Source organism: Epinephelus fuscoguttatus, linkage group LG23 (assembly GCF_011397635.1).
Source record: "Epinephelus fuscoguttatus linkage group LG23, E.fuscoguttatus.final_Chr_v1".
Classification (NCBI taxonomy): domain Eukaryota; kingdom Metazoa; phylum Chordata; class Actinopteri; order Perciformes; family Serranidae; genus Epinephelus; species Epinephelus fuscoguttatus.
In genome coordinates this window covers 3,008,326-3,027,055 of record NC_064774.1, presented here as the reverse complement: position 1 = coordinate 3,027,055, position 18,730 = coordinate 3,008,326, and the positions used below count along the sequence as shown (strand labels likewise).

Genomic DNA, 18,730 nt, shown 5'->3' with positions numbered 1-18,730 from the left:
GTTCCCTGAGAGTTGACAGAAGAAAAACACAAAGAGAACAAGTGGGATTTGAACCCACAACCCCCATACAATGAAACTGGATTGTTACCTGCTGAGCTGTGAAGACCACAACATGGCAAGTGAGTCTCCCACAAACAAGAAGTAAGGTTTCTTAGTTGTCCATTTGAATCTGTTTGTGTTAAAAGGCTTTGTGAACCTCCTCGGTGACCAAGGGAACATCTTACAGAGCCGCTAGAACCTCCCAAAGGACCTTTGTTACCTCCTCAGTGACTACCAAAGTAACGCCAGAACCACCAAAGAATGTCTAGAACAGTCTCAGAGAACACCAGGACATGTTTCGGAAAGTAAACTTTGTTTCTCTGAAGGCTGATGAAGGTGAAGCTGATGTAGCTTCAGTCTGATCTTCCTGCTCTCTGCGGTTTGCTGAATTGCTCAGCGCCAGCGATGGTCCAGAGTGGAAGGATGCCGACCGCCAACGTAGAGAGCTGCCAACAGGCGGGTTCAAACCCTGCCCGAGGTATGTTACACAGGAGAGTGTGTTGAGTGTGATTGTGGGAGTCAAATTTCAAACCTTGCGTTCAACAACGTCGTTCGTTGCGATTGTGTGTCAATTTCATTTCCGAATTTCCACCGCTGACCCACAAGGAAGGTAAGTCCATGAGAGCCCTCGGGGTAGAGCTAGCTAGATTAGCTAGCTTGACGGGCAAAACCTTTTGGATTAAAACAAAACAACAGGTAACTACACTTTCATTTGTATGTTTCTGTCATTTTTGATAGGTAGATTATAATTTTGAGAAAAGAGGAACACCGGACATCAACAAACAACATAACTTTACAAGACAGAATTGCCTTCAAACAGAGCATACATGAAATCCTAAGAGGTCCCTTAACTCATGTGTACTGTCACATTCTGATTGTAACCAAATCCTCTTCATATCAGTTGAACTAATGACTGATTCCTCTGGCACTCTTTCTCTTTTGGTACACTGGCTTGTTATCGCTGTTTTATGTGTGTCGTTGCATGTGCATGTGTTTGCATATGTGGGTGGCTGTGGGAGTTGCTGCCCTCCTAATGCAGTCAGGTCCTTTTTCCTCTTTGGTGTCAGATGTTATGAGATGCTGAAGGAGGTGAAAAGTCAAACAGTACTCTGGCTCCCATCAATCCTTTTGGTCTGTCTTCTTCTTTCTGTCAACAGCCATGAAATGCTGCAGAGTCCTTACCTGCTCTGGTGACAGGAATGTTGGAATGTTTTTTTACTTTTTTAGATGATGCAAATATGCTTTGACATGCAACAGCAAAAACTCATGCAACGTCTGAATTTTGGTACACTGTAACTTTTCAACAAAAACGTATGATGGAAAGACAAGACTTGTGTTCTTGTGGGTATAGCTCAGTGGTAGAGCAGTTGATTGCAGATTCCAAGGTCTTGATTTCAAATCTTGGTGCCCCTCCACAGGCATTGAGTTGTAATGGTCCTTTTGCTGATTTTAAAGCACCCCCTGCGATCCCCCTACACAAGATTGAGTCTTTCATCAGAGTGATTGGATTGTGTTTATATGATGAGACCAGTGTACATGAACATACTCCACATGCAGAGAAGTGCTGTATGGTCCCACGGTACTTTGAGAGGGTCACAGACCTGAATCAACTGGTGTAAGCTTTTGCTCAGAGGGAGAAAGGCAACATGAGTGTTTGTAGATAAGCCAGGTGAGTTTTTTTGTGTCTCCATGTGTATTGCTGGCTAATCAGCAGTCAAACAGTTTGTTACAATCTAGCACGGATGCTTTGCCATTGGTACGTCTCACAGGCCTTTAATGTGTGTGTACATGTGTGTCAAGGGACTAGCTCTGTGTTAGAGCATTGGACTACAGCTCAAGAGGTCCCTGGCTCAAAGCTGACAATCCCCTACACTCATGTTTGTAGAAAGCTTTTACTTCATGAAAATGGTTGTCTTTGATCCCCACCTTCAAGCGTTGGTGTCTGGTTAAGTTGTTTTAAGTTTAAGTAGGTGAGACAAAACTGCTTAGTTTTTAAAGCCACTGAAATAGATCATTTTCACATCAGACATTTTGACTTCCCTTGACAGAGAAAGTACAGGTGAAAGAAATGTTGTTCACAGTGGCTAAGTTTCACCAAAGGTTCCAGTAAGCCATGGCAGTGAGTCAGTATGCACAATACCGTGACCCTGAAACTGACTCAGCTCATGAAATGCAGTGGTTTTAAATGTGTTCAGTGACTTTTAGAGTGAGTATCCTTTTGCAATGATGCATTTGCAGCCCAAAATCTCTAGCAAACCACGCCATAACATCTGAGCATTGCCATTGCCAAGCCTGAAGCTATTAAAGTGAAGTAGAGCAAATTATCCAGATTCAGCCAATAGATGGAGCCACAGACCATGAAATGAAAGGCTGGGGACTGAAATCTTTGGTGTCAGGTCACGACAAAACCTCGCCCTCACCATCCAAATGAAGACAGACCATGTCAACGGCTGCAATCCACTCAAATGACCTGAAGGCATTGGAGTACACATCAGTGGCCCTTTGGTACGACTCGACCAACTTTTGACAACAAGCACAGCAAAGGTAGGACACAATTTGCAGTCTTATATGTATGATGGAAGGATTGTTCCTCATTGCTTCGACAGTTTATGCAATAAGTTTTGGTCGTACACTGATAGGTGTTACACTGCTGAGATCGGTGGATTCTGAGGATTCATCTGAGGTGTGGATTTCGTAGATGGCACAACATGAGAGATAGCCAGGGCACTGTTATGCTGGCATGCACTATGCACAGATAGAGAATGCTTTGCTGCTCGCTCAGTCAGTTTGTTTGTGTTTGATTTCAGTTTTGCTCAGGTAGACATGGTTACGCTAGCTCGCCACTCAAGCCTCTTCAGCTCAAAACAGTTTGCAACCTGACTATGTCTTCATGAGCTAAAATACCTTGTGGTGCATTTGCTTACAAGAGGGTGGCCCCTCCCCCGCAACTGGGGACCTTCCAGCTCTAGAGGTTGACACACTCAATAGTACTTAAGCCAACTCACAATTTTCACCTTAACTGAAAATGGATTAAAACAGACACAAATCAGTCTAATCCTTGATGAGTTCTGTGTCGTTGTGAAACAGAGCATCCACAATAACATACATCTTGATGAAATGGTTCCCTGAGAGTTGACAGAAGAAAAACACAAAGAGAACAAGTGGGATTTGAACCCACAACCCCCATACAATGAAACTGGATTGTTACCTGCTGAGCTGTGAAGACCACAACATGGCAAGTGAGTCTCCCACAAACAAGAAGTAAGGTTTCTTAGTTGTCCATTTGAATCTGTTTGTGTTAAAAGGCTTTGTGAACCTCCTCGGTGACCAAGGGAACATCTTACAGAGCCGCTAGAACCTCCCAAAGGACCTTTGTTACCTCCTCAGTGACTACCAAAGTAACGCCAGAACCACCAAAGAATGTCTAGAACAGTCTCAGAGAACACCAGGACATGTTTCGGAAAGTAAACTTTGTTTCTCTGAAGGCTGATGAAGGTGAAGCTGATGTAGCTTCTGTCTGATCTTCCTGCTCTCTGTGGTTTGCTGCATTGCTCAGCGCCGGAGATGGTCCAGAGTGGAAGGATGCCGACCGCCAACGTAGAGAGCTGCCAACAGGCAGGTTCAAACCCCGCCCGAGGTATGTTACACAGGAGAGTGTGTTGAGTGTGATTGTGGGAGTCAAATTTCAAACCTTGCGTTCAAAAACGTCATTCGTTGCGTCAATTTCATTTCTAAATTGCCATCGCTGACCCACAAGGAAGGTAAGTCCATGTGAGCCCTAGGGGTAGAGCTAGCTTGATGGGCAAAACCTTTTGGATTAAAAGGACAGGTAACTACACTTTCATTTGTATGTTTCTGTCATTTTTGATAGGTAGATTATAATTTTGAGAAAAGAGGAACACCGGACATCAAAAAACAACATAACTTTATAAGACAGAATTGCCTTCAAACAGAGCATACATGAAATCCTAAGAGGTCCCTTAACTCATGTGTACTGTCACATTCTGATTGTAACCAAATCCTCTTCATATCAGTTGAACTAATGACTGATTCCTCTGGCACTCTTTCTCTTTTGGTACACTGGCTTGTTATCACTGTTTTATGTGTGTTGTTGTATGTGTGTCTGATTGATTTTTTACTCAGGCCTGTGAAGACACCGTTACAATAGTCCAGCCTGCTGAAAATGAAAGCATGAACAAGTTTTTCTGTATCTGGTTTAGACAGAAATTCTTTTATTCTTGCTATGTTTTTAAGGTGGTAGTAGGCTGATTTAGTAATTGTCTTAATGTGACTATTGAAATTTAGGTCTGAGTCCAGAACTACACCAAGATTTCTGGCTTGATTTGTAGGTTTTAGTGTCATGGCGTCAAGGTGAGTACTGAGTACTGACTATTGATCTTTGTTCTTTGGGGCCAAAAACAACTATCTCAGTTTTTTCTGTGTTTAGTTGTGGGGCGCTTGGTCGCTTTAAATATTGCCGCTGCAAGGACTTGTGGGACGGAATTATCTCCTTTCCTTTTGTAAAGGATAGTCCAGTGTACCCTATGTTAAAAGAGAAAAGAGAGGAAGCATTGAAGCACCTTTCCTTAAAATTTAGAGAATTCGACCAGTGCTTATCAAAAAAGACTATTCGACCGCAGCCTCAGTTTAAAGATAAAGGCTGAAGGACTGGCAGTGAAATGTGCTTTCAAACCTTTGTTGAGCAGACACTGCCATCTAGTGGCTTCAGAAAATGAAGACAGTGGTTCACAAGGCCTCATTTGGCCATCACTACCTGTAACATGTGGTTAATGTTATGAAATGGTTACAGTAAGGTCTATGCATCGAAAACACTTGATTAGGTTTGGAAGAAAGATTATGTTTTCGGTTCAAATAAGCATGTCTGTTACGTAACATCGATGCAGCGTGAAGGAAGTACATGCTGTGAGTGACATCTGTACACAATAACCATACGTAAATTACAGCAACAGCATGGATTTTGGTTTCACACAGGACACGAACTGCGGTCTCCTTTGTGAAAGTCTTGTTTTGTTTGATCCATCCACCTCTCCTCCTCTCCACCCTACACAGACTTTATCTCTCTTTAAACTACATCAGCTGCTCTTGGTGTCAGTCATTGCTGCAGATGAGTTTACATGAGAGCTGGTTGAAAGCCTGATAAGATGGGGCTTAACAATCCATTGTCCCACATTGCTTATCTTATTTCTTTATTCATTTCTTTACTTAATTTATCACTTATAAATGACAATATTGTTACATGTTGCTGTTTCCTTTGCTATTATTTTTACAAATAGTGACTAGAAGATTTATTATAAAAAAACCTGTATAATATTCAACCAAGCATATGTTGCATATGTACCAGTTGCAGCCCTAAATACTTAAGTTATTTCAAGCAAAGTTCATTTTAAAGACTTTTTCTAAAAGTCTTTAAAGTTCCTTGTACATATAGCATGGTGTAAGCAGTCCTTCCAGCTCCTTCAGTGAAGTGTTTCTTCCTCAGTGATCTAAAAGACATAGGAAACACAGAGATAAAAGGTGTAAATGCACAAGACTATATTTTACATGTGAAGTGTAAGATTTTTGGGGATTTGGTGGCATCTAGCAGTGTATTGCACATTACAACCAGCTAAAAAATCTCTGAGTCGGAATTCCTTCAGTGTTTTTTGTTTCGGAGGTTTTTATTGGGAGCCGAAGTATCCACAGAGGTCTCTTCCTCTCCAAAATAAATGGACCAGGGGCCTCATTTATAAAAGAGTGCTTAGGATTCATACTAAAAGTTGACGTGCGCCCAAAAGCTGAAAATGGCGTTCGCCAAAAAATAATCTGATTTATAAAACTGTACGCACGCACACTTGCACACAGTGTTCTCTTTATAAATCACAGACCTCCTGGAGTTGTGCGCACCCAGATCCGCCTCATATTCCGCCCTCTACACGCCCTAGTTCAACCATAAATGGTCATGCAAATCACCTCATGAATGCGATCTGCATATAAATAAGCCGGCATGCGAGCGTTCTCTCGTTGTGAGTCATGGCGACAGGTGTGAGAAACGAACCAAAAAGCGGATTTTCTCCGAGACTGAACTAGAGACACTTTAACGGGAGGTAGAGGACTGAAGAAAGATTTTATTTGGTGGCCACAGCAGCGGGATCACTAATAAAAGAAAGCAAAAAAGTGGCAATACATCAACGCTGCTGATGCTGTCAGCTGTGTCTGTGGGACTGCACGGACAGTAACAGCGAAAAAAAAAAAAGTGGTCTGATCTAAAGGTAGACCAAATATTTCTACTCCTTTACCAACATGTAGTTAATGTGTTGCTTTTAAATTTGAGGATGTTTGACATTGATGTGCGACATAAAGAATCACATTTATTAAAGGTGGAGGCAAAAAGGAGTATGTACCATCTTGCGCAATTACGCACGAGGGTCACCGCAGTATTTATATGTTTATGGCAATTAGTCTGATCAGACACCCGGCCTGAATTACAGCATGAACCAGTGGTATCCCTGTCCCAAAATACAACGTGTAATTTGAAATACAATTCAAAGATGAAAGTGGAATAGGCAAACACGTTTCTTCATGCCGGTTTTGTCGTAAACAGCACATGTCTAAGAAGGGCTGATGAAATGAGTGTAACGGTTGTGCTTAATGGCTGTATTTCAAGACATGATAAATGCACTGGAAATATTTAGCTAAATAAATAAATATATTCCATGCAGTCGCACCGTTCTCTCCCCCTCCTGCGCTCAGAGTGGACAATGAGACGTTAGAGGCAGTGCAGATTAAATACGTACTTAGAAAGAATTTCAATTCAGGATTTGAGTTGGATTTTACAACATTTTATGAAACAATTATCACTCACTCCAAGCGCAAAATAAGGCTGCTGGATTTAATTTCAATGATAACGTGGATCCAAGGTGGATATAGCATGACATTAAATTTGTGTGAGACATCAATAAAAATCTGACTCCACTTCTCCACCTCGCCATCTGCGTCGCCACTTCCCAGTGTCTCCAAAATGTGCGCACGCATGACTCAGAGTTTTCTTACAGGTGCGCACATTCTCCAGCCAAGTTTATTTTTATAAATCACAACCTTGGCGTGGGAAGTGGCGTACACCACTTTCAAGCCCTGTTTTGTGCATAAGCAAGCTTTATAAATGAGGCCCCAGGTGATTATTTCCACTAAATGAATAAAGCAGTTTCACACGACAACATGCCATTGTGTTTACCCTTTATGATTCAGACGTTCAGGAGGTTTTTTACAATGAGCCGAATTATGCTCAGAGGTCTCTTCCTTTCCGAAACAAACAGACACGGTGATTTAAACCAGAAAAAAAAGGACAACATATTTTCCCGTTACAAATCCATGTATGTCCGACACTGTTAAGCCAGTTGCTGTTGGCGTCTCGTCCAACACATGCTTATGCATAGTCACATTTTTTTCTCTGTTAGAAATGGAATATAATATAAGTATGTTTTCTTTAGTGTATAATCACTAGAAAATATGAATTGTTGTGTTCTCCTTATTTTAGAATGAGGCATTTATATCTGCATAGGAGGCGGGTCTCTGTTTATATAGATTGCTATGTTGTGCTGCTATGTTTCTACAGTAGCCCAGACCAGTCAAACCAAACACTACCTCTGGATAGGGCCATCTGTGTTTTTGCATCAGCCACTGTAGTAAGAAGCCAAACTGCAATGAGCAGCACTGGAGTTACACTGATTTGTAACATGAAACTACTTTATTCTGTGTTGCTAGTGGTTTAAATCAACTGCTCATTTGGTTCTGGGGAGGAAGGGACCTCTATGGATAATACAGCTTGCAGTGAAAATTCCTGAATGTCTGGCTCTTTTGTTAATGGCCAACATATTCCCCTAAATACCACACACTGGACCCTAAAGAGCAATTACGCCCAGGATATTAATGATGCATTTGCTGCCATCTGGTGGTTGCTACATGCTCTGACCACACTTTACTCAGTGCACAATAGTGCATTGCTACATCTCAGCTGGTCACAAGTAGAAGAGTGTTTAGTAGTTTACCACTAGGGGAAGGCAACGTGGAAGGAAAGTGAGATAAAGTGTCTTTGATATCCCACTGGGCATCAACTTCCAGATTTTGATGACAAATATAAAAGACCAGAGTTACTCTCATTCCTTGCTGTGAAGCTGGATCCCCTTTGTCACCTGTTTCCAATGCCCCTAATTAGCACTGTCAGTATGCCAGCCACTTGCCCCAAGTCAGTTACCAGTTTTATGAATGCTGCTGATGCCTTTGCTTTCAAGTCAACAGATCCTGAACCTTATCTGGATTTGATTTTATTTTTTGACTTTTTGGTCTGCCTTTCCTTTAATCCTACCTGCTGGCCTTGTCTGTTGTGTGGGTCCTCCTCCCTTCGTTGCCTGTACTCACCAAATGTGTCACATAAGAGTGGTCTCTAACCTGAAACCTCTGTGGTAAGGCTATGACCAAGTTTAGGCAACTAGAGGTGCATGGTTAAGGTAAAAAAAGTCTGCTGTACTGCAGGTACTGTCTTAAAACATTAATGAAATCTACTGCATGGTTCTAAATGACTAAAATGTTATACTTACCACAATGGAGAGCTTGCAAAGTGCCATCACAGGTCAAAGTGGAATGAAAAGATTAAGGCAAAGATTCACCCTCATCTGTAAAAGAGACACAAAGTCATGAAGGGTAATTTACAGTCAGCATTACAATACACTGTAGCATGCTGAAACTTCATATAAACACAGTGTGGTTTTGACATGATATCAGAAAGCTACTTTGGTCGTGTGGAAGACTGCAGACTGAGGGGGTTGAGGGGCCCTATTACCTTTTTCCGTCTCTGGTTTTGCACAGTGGTTGAGGCTCACATTATCTGCAGCGTCTAAAATAAAGGCATGCTTAGCAGATGTGAATTTATCAAATAGAAGTTCTCAAACTTTCCTGGTTACAACTGCCAGCATCTACCTAGTTACTGTTATTGATTACATTTATTCTCCTTCTTGTCTTCTTGTCTTTTTTGATGACAGTCTGCAGGTCCTGTGTCATACATCTTTGCTTCCAGTAAGACTGAAACATAAAGCAAAATGTTTCACCCTGTAGGCTATTTCAGCAGTATGATTTTATAAAATAATTAAAGTGAGGTAGGTAGGTAGACATACACAGGTACAGTAGGAGAAAACTTATTTCTACATATTGATCATTTAAAAAAGTGTGAGCCAAGATAATGTATTGTTTAAAAATAGCAGGGTAGGGGTGTCAGTAGCTTAGTGGATAGTGCCGGCGCCCCTCTCTCCCCATTTCCCACTGCCCTGTCCATTAAAGGCAAAAAGCCCCAAAAAAATGATCTTTAAAAACAGCAGGGTACAGTCCCCGGCTTCAGAGAGCACATAAACCCGACAACAACCAAGTTTTGGCCTTTTGTCAAGTTACTCACACAGTTAATAGAACTTAGTGGCAGGTGATGTGACCTTCAGAGCTCAGAGTCAATCACTAGAATCACATTGTTTAAAGGAGAATTTTTAGCACCTAGCTGTTTCTTCCAGTAGAGTAGTCCCATCACCAGCAGGTGCAGGAACAATATGACAGCGACAGCAACCCACAGCAGGATGTAGTAGAGGCGGGAAAAATTAATCTCTGTGTCAGATGTTGGAAAGATCACAGAAAATAGTTTCTTAAACAAAAGGCTCTGTTTTTGTGAAACAAGGTGCTGAAGCCAATATTGTGCACATATTTAACAATATATGGCAAAAAAACTTTGAAGACTTTTATTTCAAAATCCAATCATGTTTTCTTCCTGTGAAACAAAATATGACGTACACACAAGCAGTTTCAACCAATAACATCAATACATCCATACATCAATTAATCTGCAGCTTTTAGCCATACAGGGCTGAGATTAAGTTAGCTTGCTAGGAACATCTTGGTATGTCAGTGTGTCTTTGGGTATTCGTTACCTCAAAAGTTAGTCCATTTCCCCAAAACACCATGGTTACAGGTCTGCTGGTTACAATATATGTACTTTGAGGAAAGTGTCTGTGACTGCTCCAGATTGCTCCAGAAGGCATTTTACAATGCTTTAGCAACTGCATGGGGCATACCAAGGGCACTGTCTTTCTCTCTGACAGATCCTGCTATCCCCTCTCAGTGTACACCACCTGGGCCTCTCAATGTCTGCTTTGATACGTCTACTTTTTAATGGTCAAATCAAATTTCTTCCAGTCATTTCTTGCCTGCTTCTCCCATTTTACTTGATAATACATCATTAAACTGAAGCTAAATACTGTGAAAATGCTATTTTAAAGCTTTAAAAACATCTTATTCTACACTGTGAATGTCACATTTAATTATACTTCATTTATATAATTTGATCCAATGGATTTCTGCATCTTTGTTACTCTGTTATTTTTCCCCTAGCCAGAAACAAGTATATAGTATACAACATGTTGTTTGACCATGTCGTAAGAAATTGGATTTTTGCCTTCACCTCCAGAATTTAAAATAGAGTTTTGTGAGTTCAGTGTTTGAATTAAATGAGTTTGTACTGACTGACCCTCTTGCCTGTATAGCATTCTAGGATATTTTAGCCCTACTAACACCTTGGCTGCAGTGAAATACTAACTCAGTAAAGTATGTTCTCACCTCTGACAGCCAGCCGGCTTGCCGCTGATTCTCCAGCTCCAGACATTCTGCACTTGTAGAGTCCTTCATCAGACTTGGAAACACTGTGAATGGTAATCTCTCCTGTAGAGCTACTCCTGATGAGGACGCCATCTTTATAGAAACCAGCTCTGAGGTCAGAGGGAGTTTTCTTGTTTCTACAGCGCAGAGTCACAGCTTCTCCCTCAGTCACAGGAAGAGCAGGACTCTCCAGGATCACATCACCACCTAACCAACACCATAACAATATTTATGTTAAATACTAACACATATTCAGTTGTTCATTTTTTTAATTTTTCTGTTTCCTGTTTAGTGTTGCCTGTCCTTGCACAGCAAACACTTTGCTCACTGTATTGTTGAACAATTCAGCAGTTTGTTCTTGTGTGCAGTACACTGAATGCTTTGCCCAGAAGCCTGAATGTTTTTTGCCTGTAGGGTTCTATCTATCTATCTATCTATACATATAGATATCTCTCTCTCTATATATATACATATATATATATATATGTACGTGTGTGTATATAATCTTTACATTTAGCTCTGACAGCCATCCAGCTCTCTGGTGATACAGCTCCAGAGATGTGACACTTGTAGAGTCCTTCATCAGACTTGTAGACACTGTGGATGGTCATGTTTCCTGTAGAGCTGTGCCCAATGTAGCTGCCGTTTTTATAGAAGAAGACAGTCGGAAGGTTGGTGGATGGTATCTTGTTTCTGCAGTGCAGAGTGACCGACTCTCCCTCCATCACAGGATGAACAGGACTCTGCAGGATCACTGAACCAGCTGGACAACATGACCAAATGTTCAACAGCAGAAGTGGAACAAGTTGAGTAGTTTAGAAATCGAAAATGATGGTCTATATTTTATAGTTCACATTCAGTCAGCCTACCAGTGACAGTGATGTTGACACTGTTGCTTCTCCCTCCTCCACCTTCACACCAGTATTCTCCACTGTCTGATGTAAATGCAAAGTCAATGGTGCAGGTCACTGTTGATGTTTGTGTGCCATTTGAACGTTCCTCGCTTTGCCTCCAGCTGAGACATTAAACCCCTCACAGGTAAAATGCACAGACTCGTATTCAAAGAACTGCAGTCTGGTTGGAACAATACGAAAAGCTGCATCTGAGACACACAAAACACAACATAAATAAACTTGGTTCACAAAGTGCATACTATATTAAAAAGGAAAATCCAAAAACACATTTGCAGAAATGTGTTTTATGAAGGCATTTGTATTTTATGTTGAAGAACAATCAGGTAAGGTGTTGCAAAGCCAGGGAACCCTGATAACAAAGTCTCTTTCACCTCTGGTTGATCCATTGGACTGACGAAAAGGGAGGAGATTCTGAATCGCTGAACCCAGGTTGTGAAGTTCAGAGATGTATTATGGGGCCAGATACTGGTTAGTCATGAACAAAAATTTTAAGCCACTTAAGAAAAGAAAAGGAAGGGGTGTTGTGTTTTCTTGAGCCAGGTCTCACTCCAAAGTCATTAAAATCTGGCGCTTGGGCAGTGACTTGTGATGTCAGAAACCAATGAAATAAGGCGTCCTTAACATTGGAATAATGCATGGCCGGTTGCCATTATAGTTAAACTTCATCAGACTATATACTATATACTATAAACTATATACAGCAACTTAAATGTTGCTGTATATATATGACACTGGGAAAAAAAGACAAATGTAGTACTCACACAGTCTGATGCAGAGTGCTCTAACCTCCATGGTGTCTTGCTGACTGTCTGAGCGTCAGGCTGATACAAGGCTAAATACAGTATAATACAGTTGAGAACTTCCTCTTCCTGTGCACATTGTGGCTTTTGTACTAGTGAGGCAGATGTATTCTAGAATAATAAATTATCTCAAAAGGGGCGTAACAAATCGTGTAGTGTGCACTTCCATTCCCTTTAGGTTCTGCAACACTCTGCAGCTACAGCTTGGGTTACTAATATAGTCCAAAAAGAGACAGGCATTCAGCCAAGCAGAGGATAGTATTTAAAAAAAATCCCCATTGTGGGAGGTACAAACGCATCATAGTGCTGTTAGTTAGTTTCTAGGACTGACTGAATTTCCAACAAACTAAAATTTGTGCCATCAGGACAATGTGACATGGTGCGGACATTTATGATTACCTCTCTGTCACTTCAGGAAAGTCTTTGCTACATTTAGAGCCTTGGTCTGTTTTACAAGTTGTGGTGGGGCTTTTTGTGGTTGGCTTTGGACAGTGGTGGCGTGTGGCTGCGAGTCACTAATTGGGATGAGGAAGTCAACTCACCGGTCTATAAACTCTCCTCCTGATGACCTTTGCTAGCTAGCTCCTAGCTAGTCAGGTTGAGGTTTTCAGGTGTAAACATCGGTAAACATCGAGGAGAAGATGGAGAGGAAATGGACACCGGTTGAACTAGTTTCCTGCTAGCTATTATACAGACATTGGGAAAAAACTGGACAACCTCTGTACGTCATCCGTTACCAGTGGGATACCAGAAACAGTTATATTCTTTGATTCATCGAAACTTGTCTAAATCCTGAACAGGCTTTTATCTGACAGAACAGAGAACTCTGTTCAGAAAAAGAGAGGAGCATGAGTTATTTTTTGCTGCACAGCATCATCTGCATATTGGGTTGCTTTCTGAGTCCATCTTAGACCAGCATGCAGCTGGTAATTTAAAGTATCAGTACATTTATTTTATATTGACTGATGTATGGTACATATGGCCAGTCCACTCAGTAGGTGTTGAGGTATTTCAGTCTGGGCCACAGTGGTGTACTGACAGACACTGGCAACCACAGAGCCATGCTGCTCGTGTGCCTAAAACATGGGACAAAAAAGTGGCAACATTGGGCATTCTGATTGGATGATTCAAACCAAATGTTTCACTGATTGGACAGTAAAGGAAAGAGGGAAGAGCAAAGAGCTAGAGCGTAACTTTGCACAGGAGTTGGTGGAAAAAGAGTCAGATATATTCCTGTTTAAACTTCTGCAGCATTTATCTAAGACAGATGGTGTGACATAAATAAAAGGTCCTACTCTGCCCCCTGTAGACCTGTCATTCATCTCATGCTTCATATTAAGTTGCCAAAGCAATAAAGAAACTAATACTGTTCCTCTTGCTTCATATTTCACTATGTGTAGTATTATATTGCTGGTGATCATCTACCTGGCAACCGGATCAAAGTACAGCCTCCTGTTTATATGTAACATATTAAGTAAAAGACACTAAAAACAAGTTAGCAAGCTAAATACTGCAACACAAATATAATACTGACAAATACAGTATGGGTCGTCATCAATCACTGGTTTGACAATTTAATATAGCAGGTTGAAATCTTATGTTTAACCTGTGCAGTAATTACATCTGTAGGTTATACTGCTAACCCTGAAGAGACAACATTTATTGGATTAATTGCTGTTTTAGAGGCTTCCCCATCCTGAGAACAAGCAAAGTAAAGTGTTTTCTTGAATACTTGGAAGTCTTGTTGTAAAAACCGTGAATGCTGATGTGCATTAAGCCGTTTAACAACAGGTCATACAGACTGGAGTCTAATAGGCAGAGTGTAGGGGCGGCAGTAAATAAGACAGAGCAGGCACAGTAGAGCATTTGTTTGATTGAAGGAAGGACCTTGCCCAGTGTGTGAAGCTGCTGGCTGACTAAGAAAACACACTAAAGGTAAGCCATTCCTTTCGAATTAAACTTTTCCTGGTGAGATTTGATTTTTAATTCAGAGGAAACCATAATTTTTTGGTTCTATCAAGCACAGGGCAGATGTAGCATTTAAAACTGTAGCGAAAATGTCTTCCATGTCTTGTTCATCATCTATATATCTCAAAAGGAAGAAGTTAATTAGTAACCTTTTATAAGTGTTTGAAGGATAACATTTTTGACTGGAGATATCAATATGTTTATTTTCTGTACATGATCGTTTTATGAATTTATTTTGTGGTTTATTTTAATTTCCAGCACATCATGATGCCTCAGCAGGTGCACAGACTGTTCCATAAATCTCAACTCAGTGTATTCAGTGCTTTGATTCTCCATCTTGCTGTTGCCTTCCTTCTCCTAACACACCTTCATGGAGGTAACGCATACCTGAATATGATGATTAAGGCCAATGCTGCAGAATTAAATTGTGGATTTCAGATTTATTGCTTCTACCTCCCTCATGTATGTACTAAATATGGTGGTCTTTTAATAAAATGCAGCCCAGCAGGTTTTGTAAAGATGGGTAACAACTGTTATAATTTACAGTGCAATACATAAACAAAGCAGATGATCATATCTGAGGCCATTTGGATTTTAATTGATACCAGTTCTGACCTTTTAATTTAAATGTTATCATGACACTGTGATTGGCAATGTATGCAGGCATCAAAATCCCTATTATTGCTTATGGTGAATACAAAATGGTAAATGTAAGTGCTGTTATATTTATCAATACCAGCACTGCTTTTTGACTCTGTAGGGATGATACTTTGGAACTTTCTTATATTATTTACAACGTTAAACACATAGTGCTGTGCTCCATGCACTCTGTGTAACAACTGTTGCACAATATTGCCGTTTTATTGGCACAAAAAGACATTTCTCCGAACTTAAACTCAGACACAATCGCATCTGTTGCAGTTCAGCCACACTGGAGGGCACCACATTATCACTGAAGCTCAGTGGTGAAAATGAAAGTGAAAATATCTTGTGTGTTTGACTGCTATGGCTTGTTTGACTTTGGCAGGTCAGTTAGATAAGTTAACCCTAGAATGACTGGATTATGGTGTACAAGTTTATCACTGACTTTTTTCAGTGTGGAGTGGAGAGCTGTTGCTCCTGTCCACCACTTTGATCTAATCTGAAATACTTCAACCTCTATGGGATGGATAACCATGACATTTGTTTAGATATCCAAGCTTCCCAAAGGATGATTCTTAATGACTTTGGCGAGTCTCTAACTCAGGGGTCAGCAGCCTTAACTATCAAAGTTAAACCAGTTAATGTAGGTAGCACAGCTTAAGTCTAAAATAGCTTATCCACATTACTAACTGGTCTAAATGAGCCTTCATTATGTTTTACACCCGATGGCTCCATTGCAGTGGACCAGTTGTGATATTTTGAAACTTTAACTTTGCAGAGTTGGCAGTGAAAGCAAATAAATCTGTCTGCACACTTTTGAATTCTAAAGATGATGTTTGATGCACATTTTAGATGTATGATGATGATGATGATGGACATTTTAGTACAAATTAGTTCATGAAATGTCCAAACATATTTTTTGGGGCAGTGCATAGATACATAATTCCTTCAGACTTACAACAACCTTAAATGAAAAATAAAATGAAAATGTAAATAAAAAATAAAAAAAATGCTGTTATTTATTTCTGTATGAGGTTTTTTTTTTTTTTTTTTTTTTTTGTCCAAGCCACCAGGAGCCCCTAAAAAAGGGGCACCATCATTCATTCATTCATTCATCATTCTTCATCCTCTTGAGGGTCGCGGGGGGGCTATCCCAGCTGACATCGGGCGAGAGGCAGGGTACACCCTGGACAGGTCGCCAGACTATCGCAGGGCTGACACATAGAGACAAACAACCATTCACACTAACATTCACACCTATGGACAAGGGGCACCATCATTACATCAAAATTTTAATTTGTCCAATACTTTCTTTTATGATCAAATGCCTGCAAGATGCAGATTAGCAGATGTTAGCATGCTAACACTGTGACATCCTAAAAAGTTTAGTCATCTGTTACTACTATAGGAATTTTAACAAACACGTTTCTTCCTCAGGTCAGTCTCAGGCCATTGGTCAACCTCAGCCAGTAGTGGCAATAATCGGTAATGGCATCACTTTGCCATGCCATGTGAAAGCTGCCACGGATGTCGTTAACGAGATGCTGGAGTGGTCGAGACCTGACCTGAACCCAAGATTTGTCCATGTGAGGCGGTCTGGTGATGACCATTTGCATGATCAGAATCCAGCCTACATAGGAAGAACATCAGTGTCCTCTGATGGACTGAAATATGGAGATGTTTCACTGATGCTCTCCCACGTCAAAATCTCTGATGAGGGACAGTACAGATGCTTTGTTCCAAATTTAAACACAGAATGTCATCTTCAGCTTGTTGCTGGTAAGTGAACATACATGTTGATGGAGAACCTTTTTTTAAAATGAATTCTTATCACCCAGTTGTCAAATACCACTGCTTGGTAAGCGATTTCCATGTTAGACACAGACGAGAAAAGCCTGACAGTTTATAATGTCACCAGATGCTGTCAGTTTGAAATGCCACTGGAAACAAGAAACTTAAAGGGATAGTGCACCCAAAAATGAAAATTCAGCCATTATCTACTCACCCTCATGCCGAGGGAGGCTCAGGTGACGTTTTAGAGTCCTCACATCCCTTGCGGAGATCGGCGGGTGGAGCGGCTAGCACGCCTAATGGCTGACGATGCCCCAGACTAACGTCCAAGAACACAAAATTGAAACCACAAAATATCTTCAACATGCTCATCCGTAGTGATCCAAGTGTGCTGAAGCCCCGGCATAAAAAGTTGTTTCGAAAAACATCATTTGAACTAGCCTGTAGCTCTGACTGCATCTCTGTGCTCTGTGCTCATGTTTGCGCGCTTGCGCAAGACCAGCGAAAGCACAAGCTTTGCTTACCTATGTTTACATCAAGTGACATGTGCACCGCAGGGAGAGACAACACACATGAACGCAGAGCACAGAGAGGCAGTCAGAGCTACAGGCTACAGTTCATATGACGTTTTTCCAAACAACTTTTTATGTCGGGGCTTCAGCACACTTGGATCACTACGGATGAGCATAATGGAGATATTTTGTGGTTTCAATTTTGTGTTCTTGGACATTTGTCTGGGGCGCCGTCAGCCATTAGGTGTGCTAGCCGCTCCCCCTGCCGATCTCCGCAAGGGATGTGAGGACTCTAAAACTTCACCAGAGCCTCCCTCGGCATGAGGGTGAGTAGATAATAGCTGAATTTTCATTTTTGGGTGCACTATCCCTTTAAGGTGCTAGAAATGCCTTCAGGTACCCTTCAGCATCTCCTGTTGACATTGCAGGATGGGACGTCAACAAAGCACATGTTGAGGTTTTGGCAATAAAAGTATACTATATATATATATCATATCACCAGGTAGCTTTTGGCGTGGGTGTCTGTCTGACGCCATATCACTGCAAAAGTGCCAGTATTTGATGACTTAGTATTGAGCTAGGGCTGGTTTTGAAAAGACACAATACATGTAACAAGCACAAATTGACACGGCATTGCAAACATCAACAACAGATGCACCTATGATATCGAGTGCATCATATGTAGATGTCAAAATTCTACTTAACAAGTGGCAATATGTGACGAGCTGGGAGTAAAAATATGTTGTCCAAGGAGGGTTTGTCATATGCAGCACAGTTGTAATCACTACAAAATGACCATAATGAATGTGTGCTAATTATTTTCTGACTTTTCTCTTTCTCAGTATCAGATTCTGTAGTGGAGATAATCAAAGTCAGCAAAGGAGTGTTACAGTGTGAGTCTGCAGGCTGGTATCCAGAGCCTGAGGTGTTGTGGCTGGACGGTGAGGGAAAGCTCCTCTCTGCTGGACCTACAGAGACAGTCAGAGGTCCTGATGACCTCTATACTGTCAGCAGCGGAGTGACTGTGGAGAAGAGACACAGCAACAGCTTCACCTGTAGAGTCCAACAGAAGGACACCAATCAGACCAGAGAGATGCACATCCAGGTTCCGGGTAAATATGAATTAGTTATTTATCATGTGTTCACTGTTTTTGTTTCAAACAGCTGATGTGCAGTTTAAATCAATTTCTGGCTGTTATTTTTCCCTCTCAGATGATTTCTTCGTGGACTCATCTCATTCATCTGCTTCTACCATCATTGGATTGGTTGTTGGCATGATGTTTATTTTTGCAGTTCTCTTCGTTGTTTGGAAATTGAGACAGAACACAATCAGTAAGTCAGTAATCTGCTATTGTAACTCTGACATGGTTATTTTGAC

The 18,730-nt window shown here is 41.0% G+C and overlaps 1 protein-coding gene and 1 long non-coding RNA gene across 3 annotated transcripts in view; one reads left to right on the top strand and one right to left on the bottom strand.

The window, feature by feature from the left end:
• LOC125883973 (butyrophilin subfamily 1 member A1-like) overlaps positions 1-18,730 on the top strand; it is a 28,471-nt gene that overhangs the window by 8,548 nt on the left and 1,193 nt on the right. Inside the window, exons 1-5 of one of the 2 annotated variants that reach the window (XM_049568663.1) lie at positions 13,992-14,374; positions 14,666-14,783; positions 16,487-16,828; positions 18,195-18,464; positions 18,565-18,684. In XM_049568663.1, coding sequence (XP_049424620.1) covers positions 14,672-14,783; positions 16,487-16,828; positions 18,195-18,464; positions 18,565-18,684 — 844 coding nt within the window. In that variant the 5' untranslated portion in view covers positions 13,992-14,374; positions 14,666-14,671. Of the gene's footprint in view, positions 1-13,991; positions 14,375-14,665; positions 14,784-16,486; positions 16,829-18,194; positions 18,465-18,564; positions 18,685-18,730 lie in introns of those variants that run through there. The other variant, XM_049568664.1, reaches the window with a different exon arrangement.
• Positions 5,309-9,089, bottom strand: LOC125883997 (uncharacterized). The gene is made up of 3 exons (XR_007448627.1): positions 8,876-9,089; positions 8,634-8,708; positions 5,309-5,543 (listed from the first exon to the last, which is right to left on the bottom strand). It is a non-coding gene; the product is annotated as an uncharacterized LOC125883997 (long non-coding RNA).